Source organism: Sorex araneus, chromosome 6 (assembly GCF_027595985.1).
Source record: "Sorex araneus isolate mSorAra2 chromosome 6, mSorAra2.pri, whole genome shotgun sequence".
NCBI classification, from domain to species: Eukaryota; Metazoa; Chordata; class Mammalia; order Eulipotyphla; family Soricidae; genus Sorex; species Sorex araneus.
The window spans coordinates 80,827,915-80,846,440 of NC_073307.1; the positions used below are offsets into that span (position 1 = coordinate 80,827,915).

General features: G+C 41.6%; 1 protein-coding gene across 9 annotated transcripts in view; it reads left to right on the top strand.

The window, feature by feature from the left end:
* Positions 1-18,526, top strand: part of ERC1 (ELKS/RAB6-interacting/CAST family member 1) — a 518,184-nt gene that overhangs the window by 139,798 nt on the left and 359,860 nt on the right. For all 9 annotated transcript variants that reach the window (XM_055141299.1, XM_055141303.1, XM_055141300.1 and 6 more), the window contains exons 5-6: positions 4,281-4,436; positions 9,415-9,582. In XM_055141299.1, coding sequence (XP_054997274.1) covers positions 4,281-4,436; positions 9,415-9,582 — 324 coding nt within the window. The remainder of the gene's footprint in view (positions 1-4,280; positions 4,437-9,414; positions 9,583-18,526) is intronic.

Here is an 18,526-nt window from a genome sequence, read left to right on the forward strand (position 1 = left end):
TTCTTGTTCTTTTTCTTTTTCTCTTTTTCTTTTTGAGGTTTGCACTATGGTCAGCCACATGCAAGGTGAGCACCCTGCCTGCTTTTCTGTTACTCCAGCCCTGTCTTTGACATTTTTAACACATGTTCTAACTTGTTTGTTGACTGACATGTGGATGCCTGGTGATTGTGTTGGGATGCTCTAGGGCCATGGGGAGGCTTGGGGTGATGTCAGCCTCCACTTGATGAGTGTCCACGACTTATCCCCCCTCCCTCTCCGGGTGCTCTTTTCTATGAGATTTTGAAAATGTATATAGAAGCCTTGGGAATTTCCGAGGTTGAGCTGTCTTCTTGACTGATAGGGCTCCAGTGGACACCAGACAGTGTTTTTTCCATCCCTGCCTGCCTCTGATCATGTGTGCAGAGGATCGTTGTTTCAAAATTACCACATAGAGTCAGAGGCGACTTGCATATGTGAGGCCCTGGGCTCGATACCTAGTATCACCTCCTCCCCAAAGTCTGGAATGTAAGAAAGTATAAAGTAAAGATTAGATCCTCATGCTTTTGTCATTTTAGGATGGCCATTCTTGGTGCTCTGGTGCTTTATAAAAATCATCTTTATAGCACAGCGGGTAGGGCATTTCCCTTGCACATGGCCGACCCAGGTTCGATTCTTCCATCCCTCTCAGAGAGCCGGGCAAGCTACTGAGAGTATCTTGCCCACAGGGCAGAGCCTGGCAAGCTACCTGTGGCGTATTCAATATGCCAAAAACAGTAACAACAAGTCTCATAATGGAGATGTTACGGGTACCCACTGTAGCAAATCAATGAACAACAGGATGGCAGTGCGATGGTGCTACAGTTGTAATACTCACATGTGCCTTTGTGGATAAGGTGGACCTTCTTTGACTTGCAGACAAAAAGGTATTTCCTTGCCTGAAAAATTATGCCATTTTGGATAAATGATTTTTTAGGAATCCTTTAAAAATAGCTCTATGGAGCGCCTATGTTTAGACATAATCTGGAGCAAGTTCAAATCCAGTGCACCCTGACCCCTCTGGCCTCTCCTGGGCCTGTTTCTTGTCAGCTGCTGCATGCACTGACTGCAGAGGCATCCCAGAGCCTATGGCGATCTTGGGTGGGGCATGCCATGCGCTGGCCTCTGATAGGGTGTCTTCCCCACCCTGTTAGGGCCTCAGGCTCTTGAAAGCTATGAGGGAGGCCTGGTCAGGACTTGAGAGCAAGCTGGCATGACAGAATTTCCAGTGACTGTTTCATGGTTTCCTTCTTGCAGGAAGGGGCTTTTAGAGGTCTGTTCTTGAGAGTATGTCCCTGAATGCCTTCTGACTTCAAATCAGGCCCATATGCGGCTTCTTGGGGGCAGATCACAGGCGACCTGCCCACTGAGCAAGTTGCTGTAAACTGAGAGGCTGCTGGTTACTCCTCAGTGGCCAGAGCAGTGGCAGAGGTGGGAGAGAGAATGGTGTGCGTGTCTTCTCCCCGACTGCTGGCTACTGATAGCCCTGAAAGAAAGTGCTTGAGGTGAGGGCGTGAATGTTTTCTCTCCTGATCCCTTTTTGCCCAAGAACTTTTTACAGGACTTTGGGTTCTTGAGCATTTAAAGTTAGCAGAGCCTGGCAAGCTCCCCGTGGTGTATTCTATATGCCAAAAACAGCAACAAGTCTCACAGTGGAGACATTACTGGTGCCCGTTCGAGCAAATCGATGAACAACGGGATGACAGTGACAGTGCATCCTTTGGGAAAACCAGATTTTACTTAGGGTAGGCAGAGAAATTTTGGAAAAACAAGTTGATTGAGAAATTTTACATGGTGCAGAGGGTTTTAGTAGGCTCAGTGGTATTGGTTGATAAAGGATGGAGGACCCAGGACAGGGGATATACAGAGAAATGAGATGAGGTTTTTATGGTACCTGATTTGGTAGCGAGGGGGCAGATTTTATCAAGCGCTACCTTTCTGTCAGTGTCAGGGTACAGGAAGAAGATGGACACTGTTTCTTGTGGGGTGGGGAGTGCATAGAGACTGGTGAGAGGTAAAGCTAGAGATCGTGATTAGAGGCTCTCTCTTAGTGAACACCGGTGGTGCCAGAAACACATGCTCTCTTTCTGCCCGTTTCCTTTCATTGCTTTTGTTAGCTAACATCAGGGAGACTCATATTTTACATTATTTCATTTCACAGTACTTGCAGGCATAGTGCTTGGTATTTTATTCATTCTTGAGGGCCTATATTGTATTTTCAGGTAGATTGTGTGTGTTTGTGTGTTTGTGTGTGTGTGTGTGTGTGTGTGTATTTTGGTGGGGCGCAGCACACCTAGAAGTGTTCAGGGGTTATTGATTTTGTGCTCTGGAGTGACCACTGACCATGTTCAGGGCATCATAAGTGGTTCCAGTGCTTTGAAAAACAGGGTCAATTGGATGCAAGACAAGTGCCCTCGCCCCCATACTATCTCTCTGGCCCAGATTTATTATAATTTTAAAAGTGAATTTCAGGGGCTAGGAGATAGTACAGATGTTGGAGCGCAGTGGTGTACTCCCAACCTGGGCTCAGTTCTTGCACCACGTGGTCCTCTGGGCTCCCTCAGTGACCAGTTGGATGTGGCTTGGAGGCCTACATTGGGCATCTCAGAGCCCCAGCCCTGAGGTCCCCACCAGCATCACATCCTCAGGCCCTTGAATTTGGTGGATGGCTTAGTGGCTGGCAGTAGACAGAGCCCCCATGTCTCCTGAGTGCCACTTGGGAGGTTCCGCACTTCCCCTACAAATGAAAATGAATTTCACATAGCACATCGGGTAGGACTTTTGCCTTGCATGCGTCCGACCCGGGTTCGATTCCTCAGTCCCTCTCAGAGAGCCCGGCAAGCTACCGAGAGTATCCTGCCCGCATGGCAGAGCTTAGCAAGCTACCCCTGGCATATTCGATATGCCAAAAACAGTTACAACAAATCTCACAATGGAGATGTTACTGGTGCCTGCTCGAGCAAATTGAGGAACAACGGGATGGGACGACAGTGCTACAGTGCTACAATTGAAGTAATTTGTTCTTTATGGACCTAGGGCTTGATTAAGACCCACTAAGTTTAAGCAGTTCAGTAAAAGTCCTGGTTAAGAATATTTTTGTATTTCATATTTAATTTTGAGTAAATATGAAACTCAGTTTGAATAAATTGATAGAAGAATTGTTTATTTTGGTATTTGGTGACATCTGGTAGTACTCAGGACTTACTTCTGCTTCTGCACTCAGGGATTACTTCTGGATTCCTGCCAGGGGTACGGGGTGTGTGTGCGGGGGATGTTTCTGGGGTTCTGGTATTGAACCTAGATCAGGTGCATGCAAAGCAAGTGCCTTATACCTGCTTTGTTATCCAGCTTCTTTTGTGATATGTTTAAAGTAAGACAAGGGTAAATATATCTCCTCCTTATACGAAACCTAAAAGTCCTTATGAATCCTTTAATATTTTTCTGTATGCTGTAAAAACTATGATAGTAAGGAAAGTCAATCAAGAACCATGTTACAGGATGCCAGAGCAATAGTACAGTGCAAATAGGGCATTTGCCTTGCACACTGATGACCCAGATTCAGTCCCCCACATCCCATATGGACTCCCGAGCACTGCCAGGAAGAATTCCTGAATGCAGAGCTAGGAATAGTAACCTATGAGAATCATTGGTTGCCCCCCCTCAAGCAAAACAAAACAAAGCAAAAAAAAAAACTCAAAGAAATATTTTTATAAATCTTTCTCCCCGATATTTATAAAGTTTTCATAAATCATTACAGCTCTCTTACCCATATCACCTCTTTTGGATGCAGAAATGAAACATTTCAGGAGATCAGCAAGTAAAACAATGAAACTTAAATGTAGAGGGCCTGGGCATCTAGCTCACGGTGGTGGGGTGTGTGCTCTGTTTGGTCCAGTACCTCATGGCGCCTTGGCCTCCGCCACCCTGGAGCTCTTTTGGCTGTCGCTCTTGACCCCTCACCACCGCCTGGCCTGGCCATTGCTGGCCTTTGGCCTGCGCTCCTGGGCTAGGCTTGGCTAGCCATGTTCCTCAAGTCCCCTTGTAAAATTTGTAGGTAGAAAGGTTTTATGATTACTCTTACAGAATGTTCTACTAGAAATTTGTTAAACATAAAATGAGAGGAAACTTTAAGACAACAATTGCTCAGCAGCAAGTTTTTTCCATATTTGTTTTATGTTAAATATAATGTAGGTATCTGGTTGTTTGGTTTTTTTCAAAGTTTTCTTTTTGAATACCTTAATAACTAAATCTGTTACTGTCCTCAGGACTCAAAAATTTCCTCTATGGAGCGTGGACTTCGAGACTTGGAAGAGGAAATTCAGATGCTGAAATCTAACGGGGCTTTGAGCACCGAAGAACGGGAGGAAGAAATGAAGCAAATGGAGGTCTATCGGAGCCATTCTAAATTTATGAAAAACAAGGTAATGTTTCCTAAAGGAATCTTTAGTGACCATGAAGAACTTTATTGCTTTTTTTTTTTAATCAGACTTCAGGGAAGACTACTTGTAGTATAAATCTTTCTGATTTTAGAATTAGAGTTAAATTACTGATGCTGTATACTTATTTCTAATTTTTGCTTGAGAGAAAAATTACCCACCCAAGGCTAGTATGTCTTGTCACAGTTTTAACATTTTTATATTTTCTGAGATGACTTATTAGCTTTCCATCCAGATGTACTTTTCTTACTATATGTGACAATTCTCTACCTTTTGTGAAGCATTTTAAAAGTCAAAACCTTAAGCCATTCTAATCCCTCCCACTTCCCTTCTCTCCCCACATGTGGCTTAAATCATATCCCCCCTCCACCCCTCGCTGGATCCAGCTTGATAATGGAAAGCCCTTTGCTCTACCTTGAGAGGAAACAGTTGTTGCTACCCTGCACTATTCAGGTTGATGTACAGTAAAGTGGGAGCCACACGGAGACATGCCAGCCTGCCTTTAAAAGCTCCGTCACAGCATAGCTTTCATATATCTGTAGCCATTCAGTTTGGTCTAGTAACTAGGCAAATTGGGGTTTTATTTCATTACAGCTACCAATTTGCCAGGTTTTAAATCATTGCAATTATAGAATATCATTTAGAAAATAAGTAGCTTCTCTGTGGGGCCTCACCTCCGTGTCCCAGTTTTAGTTCACCAGTTTCTTAGAACTGAAAACTGTAAAGAAGTGGTTACTGGATTCTGACTTCCCTGTGTGACACGCATAAGTTGGTTTTTATTATTTTAAGCATCTTTCCCATGCCTACTACCAACTCCATGTTAATTTCAGAATTTAAAGAAAAATCACATTCAAGTTTGAATTAGTTTGAATTCTTTCACCCTAATTTGAGCGCCTAATAGGTGGCAGCGTGCTTGCCGCTTTCCATTGTGCTGATCATTTCAGATCCTTTCCGTCACCCTATGGGATAGGAACTCGGGACCTTGGAGGAGGAAAGAAGCGGACGGATTGGGCTGTGTGTGCAAGTTGCTGTCTCTCCAGTTCCTGCTCTGGCTCAAAAGCAGAGAAATACTAAATTAACGTAATAAGTGAAAAAAGAATTAACAATGTCGTGACAGGTAGAGCAACTGAAGGAGGAACTAAGTTCGAAAGAGGCTCAAGGGGAGGAGCTGAGACAGAGAGCGGCTGGTCTTCAGGCTGAGGTCTTTGCCGTAAGATTTGCTCTTTGTGTGTAGTGATGGCAGGCGGGAGCCCGCTCGTCCTGGCGTGGGGGGCTTACACGGGCACTCTCTGGGCTTGGCAGCTTTGCCTGACTCGAGCACTAACCAGCCTGCTCTGCCCTTCCACTGACTCCTCTTCAGTTTGACTTACATGGCACTGTGTTTGCGGTGAGCTCTCACCATGTTCTGGAAGTCTTTATATATATGATATACCTGGTTCTTTATTGTTGCATTTGTCAATGTGTGAGTGGTACTGCAGAACTTTTTTCCCCCTCCATTCCTTTCTTGTTACAGAATATTTTTTGATTTCCGTTAACAGTAGTCTCTTTCTTCCAAGGTTCGAGAATATGCAGATGTTCTAGTGAAGTGCTTTACTCTCACATATATACATTATTTTCTAAGTGCCATTTAGGTTTTCTTTTTTTTTCCCTTTGAACATAAACAGCAAGCTAACTCAAATCTACTAGATAATTCCACATAAAATTATCACTGTCTAAACATCTTTGGTAAAGAAAGTACTGTATGTTGAAAAGAATACTCTTAATGTAGTTCAGGATTCTGCTAAAGAACTTAAAATCCCATTTCAAAATATAATAAGAAAAATAAAAAGAAATTGCTAACACTTGAGGGTTTATTGTAAGCCTTTTATAGCCTGTTAAGATAAGTGAAGTATAACCCCCAGTTTGTAGATGAGGAAATTGATATAATAGGGTGGTGCTTAGGAATCACAGCTAGAGGCAGAATTTGATTTTTATGTGAGCAGTTTGGTTCCAGAAAGAAGAAACTGGTCCTGAAAATAATGGTTGGATAAGACTGGAATGCAGCTTATAAAAAAATGTGCTAATTTTGTGTTTGCTGTTTACAGAATACTTTATAGCATAGATAGAATCCTTTGAAATATTTAGGTTTATAACCCTTTTGCATATTTTGGATGAGAAGTTGATTTGTAACTTCTTTTTCTTAGCTGTTATGAATTTCTTTGATATATCAAACAACAGGACAAACATTCAATGCATTATTTTATGGATTTGCTCTCTCCATATTACTGATTAAGAAATCATTTTACATAGATAACTACTCAAAGACACATCCTCACCTGTGATTGACTGCAAAGCCTGTTGCTTATGACTTTTTTTTTAAAAATTTTATTTTGTTTTTTTGCTTTTTGGGTCACACCTGGCAATGCACAGGGGTCATTCCTGGCTCAGGCACTCAGGAATTACCCCTGGCGGTGATCAGGGGACCATATGGGATGCTGGGATTCGAACCCGGGTCGGCCGCACGCAAGGCAAACGCCCTACCCGCTGTGCTATCACTCCAGCCCCTGCTTATGACTTTTAAGGAAAATTTGTGCTTTGGAAGTCATCTTTCCATTTAAGATTTTTTTCATTTTCTCAGTCTTTGTTGTCAGTATTGTATTACTTGAAGATTATTCACAGATGCAGATGAGAAAACTGGGATTTTCATAGTTTTGATTTTATAGGTAGCTGGGAGTTTGAGTGATTTTTTTTTTGGGGGTGTCACATCTGGTGATGCGCTCTGGAATTACTCCTGGTGGTGCTCAGGGGACCATATGGGATGCTGGGAATAGAACTCGGGTCGTCCACGTGCAAGGCAAATGCCCTACCCTCTATACTATCCCTCCAGGCCCGAGTTTGAGTAATTTTTAACTTATCCCTCTAGCTGAGCAATTGGTAATGCTAATATATTTCTTCAGAATATTTATTCATAAAGCATGTGTATTTTTGGTGCCAACTATATATTGGGGTGAAATTATAGTAATGTTGGTAAAGGGATGTCATAAAAGACCATTATAGTATGTGACAGCTCCTGGGTAAATATGTGCCATTGAATGAAAATAGCTGCTGTTTACACTTATCTTCCCTTGATGTTCTCAAGTACTTTGTATGCAATAAGTGTACAGAAAAACTTGTTGAATGAATAACTTTATTTTTAAATAGAGACTTTATGCACAAAAGGAAAATGCTAATTCTTTTGCAGAAACAGATTTTCAATAGTCTCTAAAAGTCTGATTTTAAGCATTTTTTTCATCTCCAAAATATATTTTTTTACTTTAAAAATCATCGTTGTTGACATACTGAGATATGTAATGCTGTTGATCAGGGGCTGGAGCAATGGTACAGCGGGAGGGTGCTTGTTTGTATGCAGCTGACCTGGGTTCGAGCTCTGCGATCCCATATGATCCCCTGAGCACCATTAGGAGTATATTCCTGAGCACAGAGCCAAGAGTAACCCCCCACCCCCAGCACTGGGTGTGTCCCCAAGACAGACAACTACCATTAATCACACTTATCGTGCAAACATTACCCCAGCACCACACCTGAATGAAGGAGCCCACTTCCCTCCACCGGTGTCTCAAGTCCCCCTAAAAATTGAATTTTAATTAAAGTAAAAATTTTTATACTTCCTATTTCTTGAAAAAGCTTTATTCCTTAGAACTCAGACTATGATCATCAAAATACCTTAGATTCAATTTTAAAAATACGAGAATCCTTTTCATTTTATCAGATTCACTGCAATGACTTATTATAGTAGTTATTCTTCCAGTAATCTGTCTTCTAGTGCTCAGCTGTTTTGCTAGGTAGTTAATATAATGTTAAAGAAAAATACTGTTATATTTAAAAGAGTTACGTACTATAAACCCAATGTGAAAAATGTAAAAGCAGGTCTAGTTTAGGCTTACTTTTAGAATAAAAGGTTCTTAAAAAAAAATTCTTAGAAACATTAAAAATGCATAGGAGATATTTGAAATGTTTTCTTGGTTTAAGATAAGTTTGTGGAAAAATGACCCATATTGATTTATAGATTGCTATCAGAGGAATTTAAACTGAAATTACACTTGCAGATTTTTACAGAATAAGGTTTTGTGCGTCATTTAGATCATGTGCATCTTTCTACCAAGTTGGTATGCTGTATCCAAATGATATAACTTTGTAGGTATCTTTTTAAAAAGTTATAGGTCAGTACACCTAAATTAACAATATTACAAGACTTTTTTCCCCAAAAAATAAATGTTTATAACATTTTAGGACATTGAAAGTGGCTTTTTAAGATAGGGGTTTTAAAATTAAACTTGAGAATGATAAAATTAAAATGCAGTTGTAGCGATTGAATTAAATTTTCCTTTCTTTATTTTGTTCTTTCAGCTGTACTTTGCAATGCTCAAGGCTTATTCTGGGCTCTGGGTTCTAAACTCACAGATCATTCTTGCTGGGACTTGGGATTTGATAATGCAGTGCTGATGATTGAAACCGGGTCTTATCTGCTGTACTGTCTCTTCACCCTGGAATTTAATTTTCAGTAGCAATATTAGTTTTCCCCCCTTCTCTATTGCATCTATGCTAATTTCAATTTATATTCTAAATAGATCTTACTGAATAACATAAGCTATTTTATTTGTATCCTGGCGTTCAGGTGGGTACTGCTGTATCGCAGGCCTCAGATTGAATTGGGCCTTTCTCTTTTCATTTTTCTTAAAGGAATTTCAGTGAATGGTTAGATTATACAATAAATAAAAACTAGAAATTAAAAAAAATATATTGACTAAGCTTTTTCGTGGTAGAGGAGTTATCTGAGGTTAGGTGGTGCCAGAAATCCATTCTGTTCCTTCATAAAACTAAGGCGCCTTTAGTCTCCCACTTTTTGGCTCCTGCCTGTCAGAGATCTGAATCAGAAGAGGAGTTTCATTCCGGTTTCCTTACAAGGTGTTGTTTTCTTCCCTAGATTGGTCAGGTGAAACAGGAGCTGTCAAGGAAGGACACGGAACTCCTCGCCCTCCAGACAAAGCTGGAAACACTCACCAATCAGTTCTCCGACAGTAAGCAGCACATTGAAGTGCTGAAGGAGTCCTTGACGGCGAAGGAGCAGAGGGCAGCCATACTGCAGACAGAGGTGAAGAGAGCTGGGGGTGCATAGGGGATCTGATTCCTTGGCACTTACGTGTGTGTGTGTGTGTGTGTGTGTGTAAATGTCATACTGTCGTCCCATTGTTCATCGATTTGCTCTAGCGGGCACCAGTAACGTCTCCATTGTGAGACTTGTACATAACAAATTATATAAAAATATAAATATTATGTATCTTTGTATAAAGAAATATAAATTTACTTTTCCTATATGTGTTTGATATTTCTGACTTTCAGTCCGTATTTCTAAGTATACTTAGAAATGTGTGAATGAAAAGCTCAGTGTAGAAAGATATCTAAATGAAGCTTTCAACTCATTTGCGGGATATTAAGGAAAAAAAAAAGGAAAACATAGTATAAGAATAATATCCAAAAACAGTAGAAAAGAGACCAGGAGGACTGGTGCATGGTAGGAAGCTCACCTTGGGCGGGGGAGTGCAGGTAGATCACTCTGGACAAGAACTGAGTGCTGGAAGGAGGTGAAGTGACATGCATGATACCCTTTCAGTAACAGTATTGCAAACCATAGTTTCTAAAGGGGAACAAGAAATGCTCAGGGAAGGGCATGGAGGGAAAGGGAGAGTGAGAGAGGGAGGGGTGTCTGCCATAGGGGAGCCTCATGGTGGTGGGAGGGAGGGATTCTAGGGCCATTGCTGGTGGGACATTACACTGGTGAAGGGGGGGGTGTTGGAACACTGTGTGACAGAAACTCAGTCACGAGCAACTTTTTAACTGTGTATCTCACAGTGAGTGATTCAATTGAAAAATTTAAAATTTTAAAATGAAGCTTTCATTTTTACTTATGATAAACCCTGTATTTGGATTATTAAGTTTTTATCTTTTGATATTATGTATGGTGCTAAGTAGACAAATAGTAGGAATTAGAAATGTTCTAAATCTCATTTTAAGCTACAGATTATTTAATGTGCCTTCGTATTGTATTTAAAAATACGGCTAGTGGGCTGAAAAGGTGATATGGTGGTAAAGGCATTTGCCTTGCACACAGCTGACCTGGGTTCGATCTACAGCATCCCAGATTGCTCCCCAGTTCTGCCAGGATTGATTCTTGAGCACAGCCAGGATAAGCCCTGCACACAGCCTGGTGTGGCCCAAGCAACTCTGTCTTTCTGTGTATCTCTCTATCAAGAATTAGTATTGTTAGAAATCTTAAATTAACCTGTTAGCCCTATTCTCAGGTAGGAATACAATCAGTAATTTTCAATAGATGAGGATCTATCAGTTTTGCAATGATCAAAGAGTTAGAATTGATGCTATTTGAATACATTACTTTTAAAAATACTTAAAATGTCTTAATGTAAAACAATTTTAAGTACTCGGTAAAGCAGGGTATTTGATTAGAAATAGGTGAGAAGTTCTGCTTTATGAATGAAAATTAAAGCATATGATGTGGAGTCATCCTTTGAAAGACTTCAAATCTTGAGTCAGTGAGGGCAGGGTTGGAAAAAGGAATAGGGAATAGAAAGACGAGATAAAAGCATCGTACCCAAAAGATAAGAATCTTCAAGTGAGGGAGCATGGGAAATGTCTAAAACTGGCATGACATTTTGCTTTGGTACAGTTTACTTTGAAAACTTGGAGATTTAAAGATGTGTTTGCAGTTTTTCATATAATTCTCACTCTAAAAAATGTGTCATCTTACTATAATTGCAGCTTTGTTCTGCTTCATAGGCTAGGTGGGTATAACTAAAGCTCTGATCTTGCTACTTACTTGGCTTGAGCTTCAGGTGTTTTTAATTTTTTTTCTACTGTCAGGTCATAATCTTGGACATGTTATTTAAATAACTTCATTGTATGTCACTTGCCACATCTAAAAGATGAAAGAAAATAGTTCCTATTTAAAAAAGTTATTAAGATTAACTAGTCAATTCATGCTTGATACTGGCTTCATAGTAAGTCTCTGCAGGTTAGCCGTTGTCATAATTCTTGAAACAAAATCAACTAATTTCTGTAGGTGATTGGAATGTTAGGAGATGCTGGGGACATAGTTTTGGGGGCTGAGTTGTAGGCCTTGAATGCGCAAGATCCAGAGTTCAAGTTCAAGTGCTGGCGCCCTGTGATTGATGCCCTCCACCCTGCCCTGCCTTCCAGAATCGCCAGGTATAGCCATAGTGACCCCTGAGCACCGGCTGGGTGCCCTGGAGGCACCTGGCAGCTTCAGACCTGAGTAGCACCATTTTTCTAGGATAAATTTAGCACTGTAGCACTGTCGCACTGTCATCCTGTTGTTCATTGATTTGCTTCAGCGGGCACCAGTAACGTCTCCATTGTGAGACTTGTTACTGTTTTTGGCATATCCAGTACGCCACGGGGAGCTTGCCAAGCTCTGCTGTGTGGGCGGGATACTCTCGGTAGCTTGCCGGGCTCTCCGAGAGGAATCGAACCTGGGTTGACTGCGTGCAAGGTAAATGCCCTACCTGCTGTGCTATCGCTCCAGTCAAACTTAAAATAAAATGCTAGGAAGCCAGAATTTATTTTCCCTCAATAGGTAGAATTTTAATTTGGATGAGATGTTGTTTTTGTGTATAAATATAAATTTAGGTTTATGAAGGGAATTGTAGATATGTCAAACTTTGGGAAATGTTAGGTGTAAATGAGATTTCTTCAGTATCTGAATTGCTTGCAGTACTATAAGAGGGTCAGAAGAGGGCGCCATTGTTTAAGACTTAGGACGCTTCAACGTTTGCTGCCATAATAGCTGTGGATGGAGGCGGCAGGTGTGCAAACGGAGAACCAGGCAGTTGGTTAATGGTAATGCAGATATTTAAAAGCTTGTCACAGTCTAATAAATGGCTTTGCCCCTTGGCAAACCATTCTCCACCTTGCATCCGTCTCAAATGATGTTCATGTTAGTTAGCTTTCCCACAGATGGTCTGAGGTTCCCGACATCAGAGTGAACACAGATTCAACTTGTAGTCAGGTTTTGAATTTCTTTTATATTTGTTTTTAGCTGTCCAGGAATATCTGAGTTTCAGTGACTTGCCCCTATTACGTTCCCAGGGCAGCTGTTCAAAGAGCAATCATCTCATTCCAAATCATATCAGTATTGTTGGAACTCTGTATAGGAAACCCTAATTAACAAAATTCTACATCACAGTGCCTCAGATTACAAAAAAATGTCAGTCTAAAAGCCAGTTCATTTGAATTTAGAATGAAGAGGTGAATGTAATTACCCATTTATTAGCATTTACCTTTCATTTCTTTTTGTGGTGCTACTTGACAAGGGTCACATTTTCCTAAAGCAATTTTCTCATGTTTAAATTCAACAGCAAGTAGTTTTGAGCAGCTTTTGGAGTGTCATTACAAAATTTCCCCCTAGTTTCTTGTGACTATTTTTTTTGTGTGTGGGTAGGATGGGGGGGGGTGCGGTGGGGGTGGGGAGGGGTCTTCCATAGTGCTCGGAGACGGGGCTGCACCTGGTGATACTTGATCCAGTTGTGTAGCCCCGATGGTTCGGTGCTCAGGCCCGGTGAGGCGGTGCTGTCTGGGTGAGACCCGCGAGGGGGCTGCCAGTCCAGGCGGGGCTCCTGCCCTTTGAACTGGCCTGTATCATCTACTCTCAGTTGACCGCCATCGTCCTTTCTGCAGGTGTCCTAAACAAACTATTTTTTCTTGTGATTCACAGAACAGCTGAGAACAGAGTTTTAAGTATTCAGTGTTCTTGCTCCAGACTCACCATTGCCTCAGTGTCCCTCCACCTGTGACCAGAGGTTTCTTCCCCTCCTGTCACCATTCTTTTTTTGGGTGGGGGGGAATTATTGTTTGGGTCACATATCCCATCTATCTTATCCTAGGCTTTTATTTAACTCTGAAATCCCTAAGTAAATGTAGAAAAGATGAAACATTAAAAGTTATTTTAAAGAAAAAGATAATATGGGAAAAGACTGTTTCCTGTTTCTGTTTAGGGACGAGTGAAGAAGGCCTTTGCATTGTGTGCAGAATATAATATATGGCTTCTGGGATTGTTCCTATTATATGAGCGTTTTTTAGAATTTTGAATTTTTGAGGGGAATGGGTGGAGATTGGCTCACATTTGGAGCTGCAGGGGGCTATTCCTGGCCCTGTGCTCTGGAGGAACCACCTCTGGCAGCTCGGGGGTCCATATGTGGCACCTGGCATTCAGATTGGGGTTTGTGCCCTGTGCTGTCAAACAAGGCAAGTGCCCTGTGTTTTCTCTGGCTCCTCTTAGAACTTCTTGGTTGCCACAGATCTGGATTTAGTTAGTTCTGTGATGTTGGATGAGTTACTTTACCTCTTTAATCTTCCATTTCCATCTGTAAATGAGGATGATTTGAGCTCTTAAAGGTTGTTGCGGCTAGGATAAATGTTTAATTATGCAGCATTCTTTCATTTGGAGAGAAATATTATCAGTGAATTAAATGCTTTAAAAGTCTACAAGTCCTTTTGATGTCAGATGTTTTGTTTAGCCCTCAGAATAATGGTTTGCAGGGTGGAGAGATAGTACGGTGTTCAAGGTGCTTGCCTTGAACAGTGGCTGACCCCAGTTCCAAATCCCTGGCTCCACAGTTTGTTTTCTAAGAACTGTTAGAGATCCTTGCACAGAACCAAGAATCACCCTCAGGCACGGAGGGCGTGTACCTAGAAAAACAAAACAGAACAAAACAGAGTAGTGGTAAGATTTGTATTGCCTTCCTTTTAAAATAATTGAGAAATGCGTAAAGTGTTTAATTAGCGTGTCACTTGAAACCAGTCTCACTGGGGGATTACAACCCAGGGACTTGCAGTGTTGGAAAGTTATGATATTGGATATTTTTGTATTGTGCCCACTGTCCTGTTCCTGAAATTGGATGATACACCAGGAACCTCTTGTTGAATTAGTTTCAGCAGAGCATAGCTGATTTTTTTCCCCCGATTAAAATAATGGAAATCTTCCCACCCTAAGGTAGTACAATTTTGTCTTCTCTGGACACCTGGAATTGTCTAGTTTGCCTTTAGTCATCATTAGAGGGTGTGTTTTCCCTTCATAGCTGATACAGAACATGATCCCGCACAAAGTCAAGAACCAGCCCTGCCCTGAGGCATCTAGCCTGATGCCCTGAGGACGCGTGGACACTTCCGCTGCTTGCCAGATTAACACCTTCTGCTGCTAATACCGACACAGTGCACCGGGAGAGACATTTTCCAAGCTACAGTTCTGATTTCCTAAGAGGACTTCCCAAGAGCTGACAGTTCATTCCTCTGACGGAGTGCATTTTAGGGATTGTCTAATCTTTCCGTAATTTAAGCAATATGTATGAAAATATCCAACTTTGAATGCTTTCTCTGTACCAGGCCAAGTACTTATGTACTTCAGTTTTTCTCAATTAATTCTCACAATAATATTTGAATACATTCAATATTCAAATATATTCAATATTCAAAAATATTCAGATATACTTTGATATTCCTCAGTCCTCACAGTAACATTCTAGTGTGAATTGCTATAAATTTTTATGGGCACACTTAAGTGTAGAACAATTGAAATACACTTTTTTTTTTTGCCATGGCCAACATTGCTTGGGCTTCTTCCTGGATTTGTGCTCAAGAATGAGCCCTGATGGGGCCTAGGGGATGGATGTGATGCTGGGGATTGAACCAGGGCTCAAACTAGGCTCGTGGTCAAAGTGGTTACCTTCGAGGCAAGTGCGTCACCTCCCCGATATCTCTCCTGCCCCAGGTTGCATGCAGGACATCTAGCCTGATTACTTGAGATTCAAAATCTGATTCATAAAAACTTGAAAACTGTGATCTTGACTGTAGTGCTTATCTGCCCCTCCTGTGAGGACTTTTGAGAGGAAAAGTAGTGGGGGAGTAACTAGTTGAACCCTTGTAAATGCTAACTGGATATTAGTTTATATTGGACTGGAGTGATAGCATAACAGGTAGGGCATTTGCCTTGCAAGCGGCCGACTCGGGTTCAGTTCTTCAGTCCCTCTCCGAGAGCCCAGCAAGCTACCGAGAGTACCCTACCCGCACGGCAGAGCCTGGCAAGCTACCCATGGTGCATTCGATATGCCAGAGACAGTAACAACAAGTCTCACAAGGGAGCGTTACTGGTGCCCGCTCGAGCAAATCGATGAACAATAGATGACAGTGCTACTAGAACTTAACTTAAGTTACGGAGTCCTTGACTTTTATTTGGTCATGTGGAGTCTGGCTACTTAGAAGGATAGGGAGAAAGAAAACCAATTTCTGTTAGCAGAGATGAGAAAAAGACATAACCCAGAGAGGCTTGCGGAACATGATGCTGGCCAGCCTGTCTGTGGAGTGAGCCATTAGCCTTTCCACACAGCTGCACATTTGTCAAAGAAAACTCTTTTCCCCTGCCTGGGAGCCCCTAGGGGATTCCTGGGATGAGGGAACCAAACCCCACGTCTGGGGGAAAACCCAGCTCATGTTGGGGCGAGGCAGATCCCACTTGCCTGTCAGCCTTTAGTCACCAGAGGAGGCTGGGCTCTGGCCAACGAGCATTTCCTGTGTGACATCTGCAATTTATTACCCCAGCCCTTGACCCTCTCTTTCACCTTCCCTTTCAATCATAAACCCTGAATCTTGGCAGAAAAGGGAAAGAGGCTTGCTTTCATGACACGGGATTCTGGAAGAAGCGAATCATTCATTGATTGTTTTGTCCATCGTTAAAGGTATTTGTAGGTAACCCCTAAGGATATGGTGGCAAGTAAAACAAAGGCCAATGAGTCTCTTCCCTAAACTCGGTCCTAGAAAAACACAGCAATGGGGAAAGTGGAAAAATTTGATGGATTTGCATACACATTACATGGTAGAAACTGGTTGGGGAATATCCTAGAAACTGATTTATAAGAACTGATTTGTATATATATCCAGGATACAGTTGTATATATATATATGTATCTATAACAGCTTCAGAATAAAATAGTACAATGATACTGGGTGTCTTGAGATAGTCTGGAATATTTTTCAGGAGACACTTTTCTCTCTGGTCATTCTAGGTGGCACGTTACCCCGTTGCCACTGTGAGCTGTGCCGAGAGAGACTTGTACAAGTTGGCTGCGGGGAAGCAGTGTGAGCTCACTCTGCAGAGTAACTTGGGTGTGTTGCCGGGCAGACTGGGAAGGAGGGTCGCTGACCAGCTTCTGACAGATCACTGTACGGACCTCAGGTTGAGGATGGTGTTAGGAGCAAACTATCCTAAAAGCAGAGTAAAGATAGCGACTGTCTCTTTTCTGAGGGCTTGCTGTCTGCCAGGGCCACTCATCTCAACTCCAGCGCTGCTCACTGGTCTCTGGGCATTGCTTTCTCTGGGGACAGGTAGGTAAGAAGTTGAAGAGATTGACAGGAGGGCTCAAGGAGCTAGCTCTGCGTGCTGGGTGCTTTGCAAGAGTCTAACCAGCAGCACCATGTGACCCCCTGCGTAGAATAGTGTTGGGGGTGCCGCCCTCCCCTTCCCTAAAATAAAAAGATCAGTAGGAAAGTGTAGGCGTGAGTGTGATGAGTAACCTACTAGAATAAAATGGAACATCTGAGTTTCAAAATATCTGTTGTAAATCATCCACCGGAAACTCAGTTTATTAGTGCAGAGTAGAAAGGAATGGTGGGATGGGGGAGGTGGAAACAGATGGTGTGTAGAAACCATGGAGAAAGTTGGTAGAAATAGGAATGAATAATGGGAAAGGCAATAAATGCAAATGAAATAAGCTCAGATCAGAAGTACAAGCCTGCGATGCTGAAAAAAATACAGATATTTATTGTTGACAAGAGCTTACTGTAAAAAGGAAATAGCAAAATTAAAAATGAAGGGCTAGAAAAGTTGTAGCAATAAAATCAGATAAGGGTGCTCTTTCCCAAATCTGTTATTTGGAAATGACAATTAAATTACTTTTCAGGCAAAGAAATAGTAAAGCGCAGAGAACTTTGTTTTATACCAATAAAAGAAAAGTGGGCAGGACTAGGTCAACTGTGTAGCTAGTCTTTTAAACATGATTTCTTTTTTAATTTGATCAAATAAAGGAAAATTTCAGATTAGAAAATTGCTATGGCATTGATAAGATAAAAATAGGTATATGTATAAAATAATGCATCGGCAAATGAAGAATTAGTAAGAATTTAAAGAGTTACTTCTACAGTCATAAAACCTGTCTTGTTTTAGGTAATGGAGAAAACTTCAGAATTTCTAAGAATCAAATTTACATGTACCATGTTCTCTGCCTCTAATACAAAAGTACAGAGAAATCACAAATAACTGTAATTCAAAACCAAAACAAGTGTGAAAACTGAAAATGTACCACCTTAGATTAAAGGAGAAATATAAAAATTTTAAAAGTAGTCATGAGCACTTAGATTTCAGAATGTGTGGTCTAGGAAGTGAAAGGAAATGTGTGGGATGTAGCCAAAGTAGCATTTAGATGGAGTTGGCTAGCTTCTAGCACGTTTCTTAGAAAGCAAGAAAGAATGAAAGCAAATAAGATGAACATTAAAATTGGAATTCTAGGAAAACCACAAACCCCAAGAAACAGTACCTAATGGAGAGTAATAGATTAGTGGGCCAGAAATCAATAGAACAGAAAGTAAAATCAAACCAAACCTAGAGCGATTTTAAAAAAGTGAGCTAGAAACATCTCTGACTCACTGATAAAGGGGAAGTAAATACAGACCATACAAAAGCATAAAGGCCTAAAAAAATGGCACAATGAGTAAGATCACTCGTTTTGCAAACATAGGACCACAAGTCCAAATTTCTGGGGTCCCACATCTCTGAGTGCTCAGAGCCATCGCTCTGCCCTCTGCCGTCTGCAACCCCCAGTGCTACAACCAGATGTGGTGATAATCACCGGGAAAATGAGGGGGACACCTCTCCCACGGGGGATGCCCGGTTGCATGAGCACCACATTCAGGAAGTGTGACCTCTGGTAAGCAGTGACCCTTGATGAGCATCACAA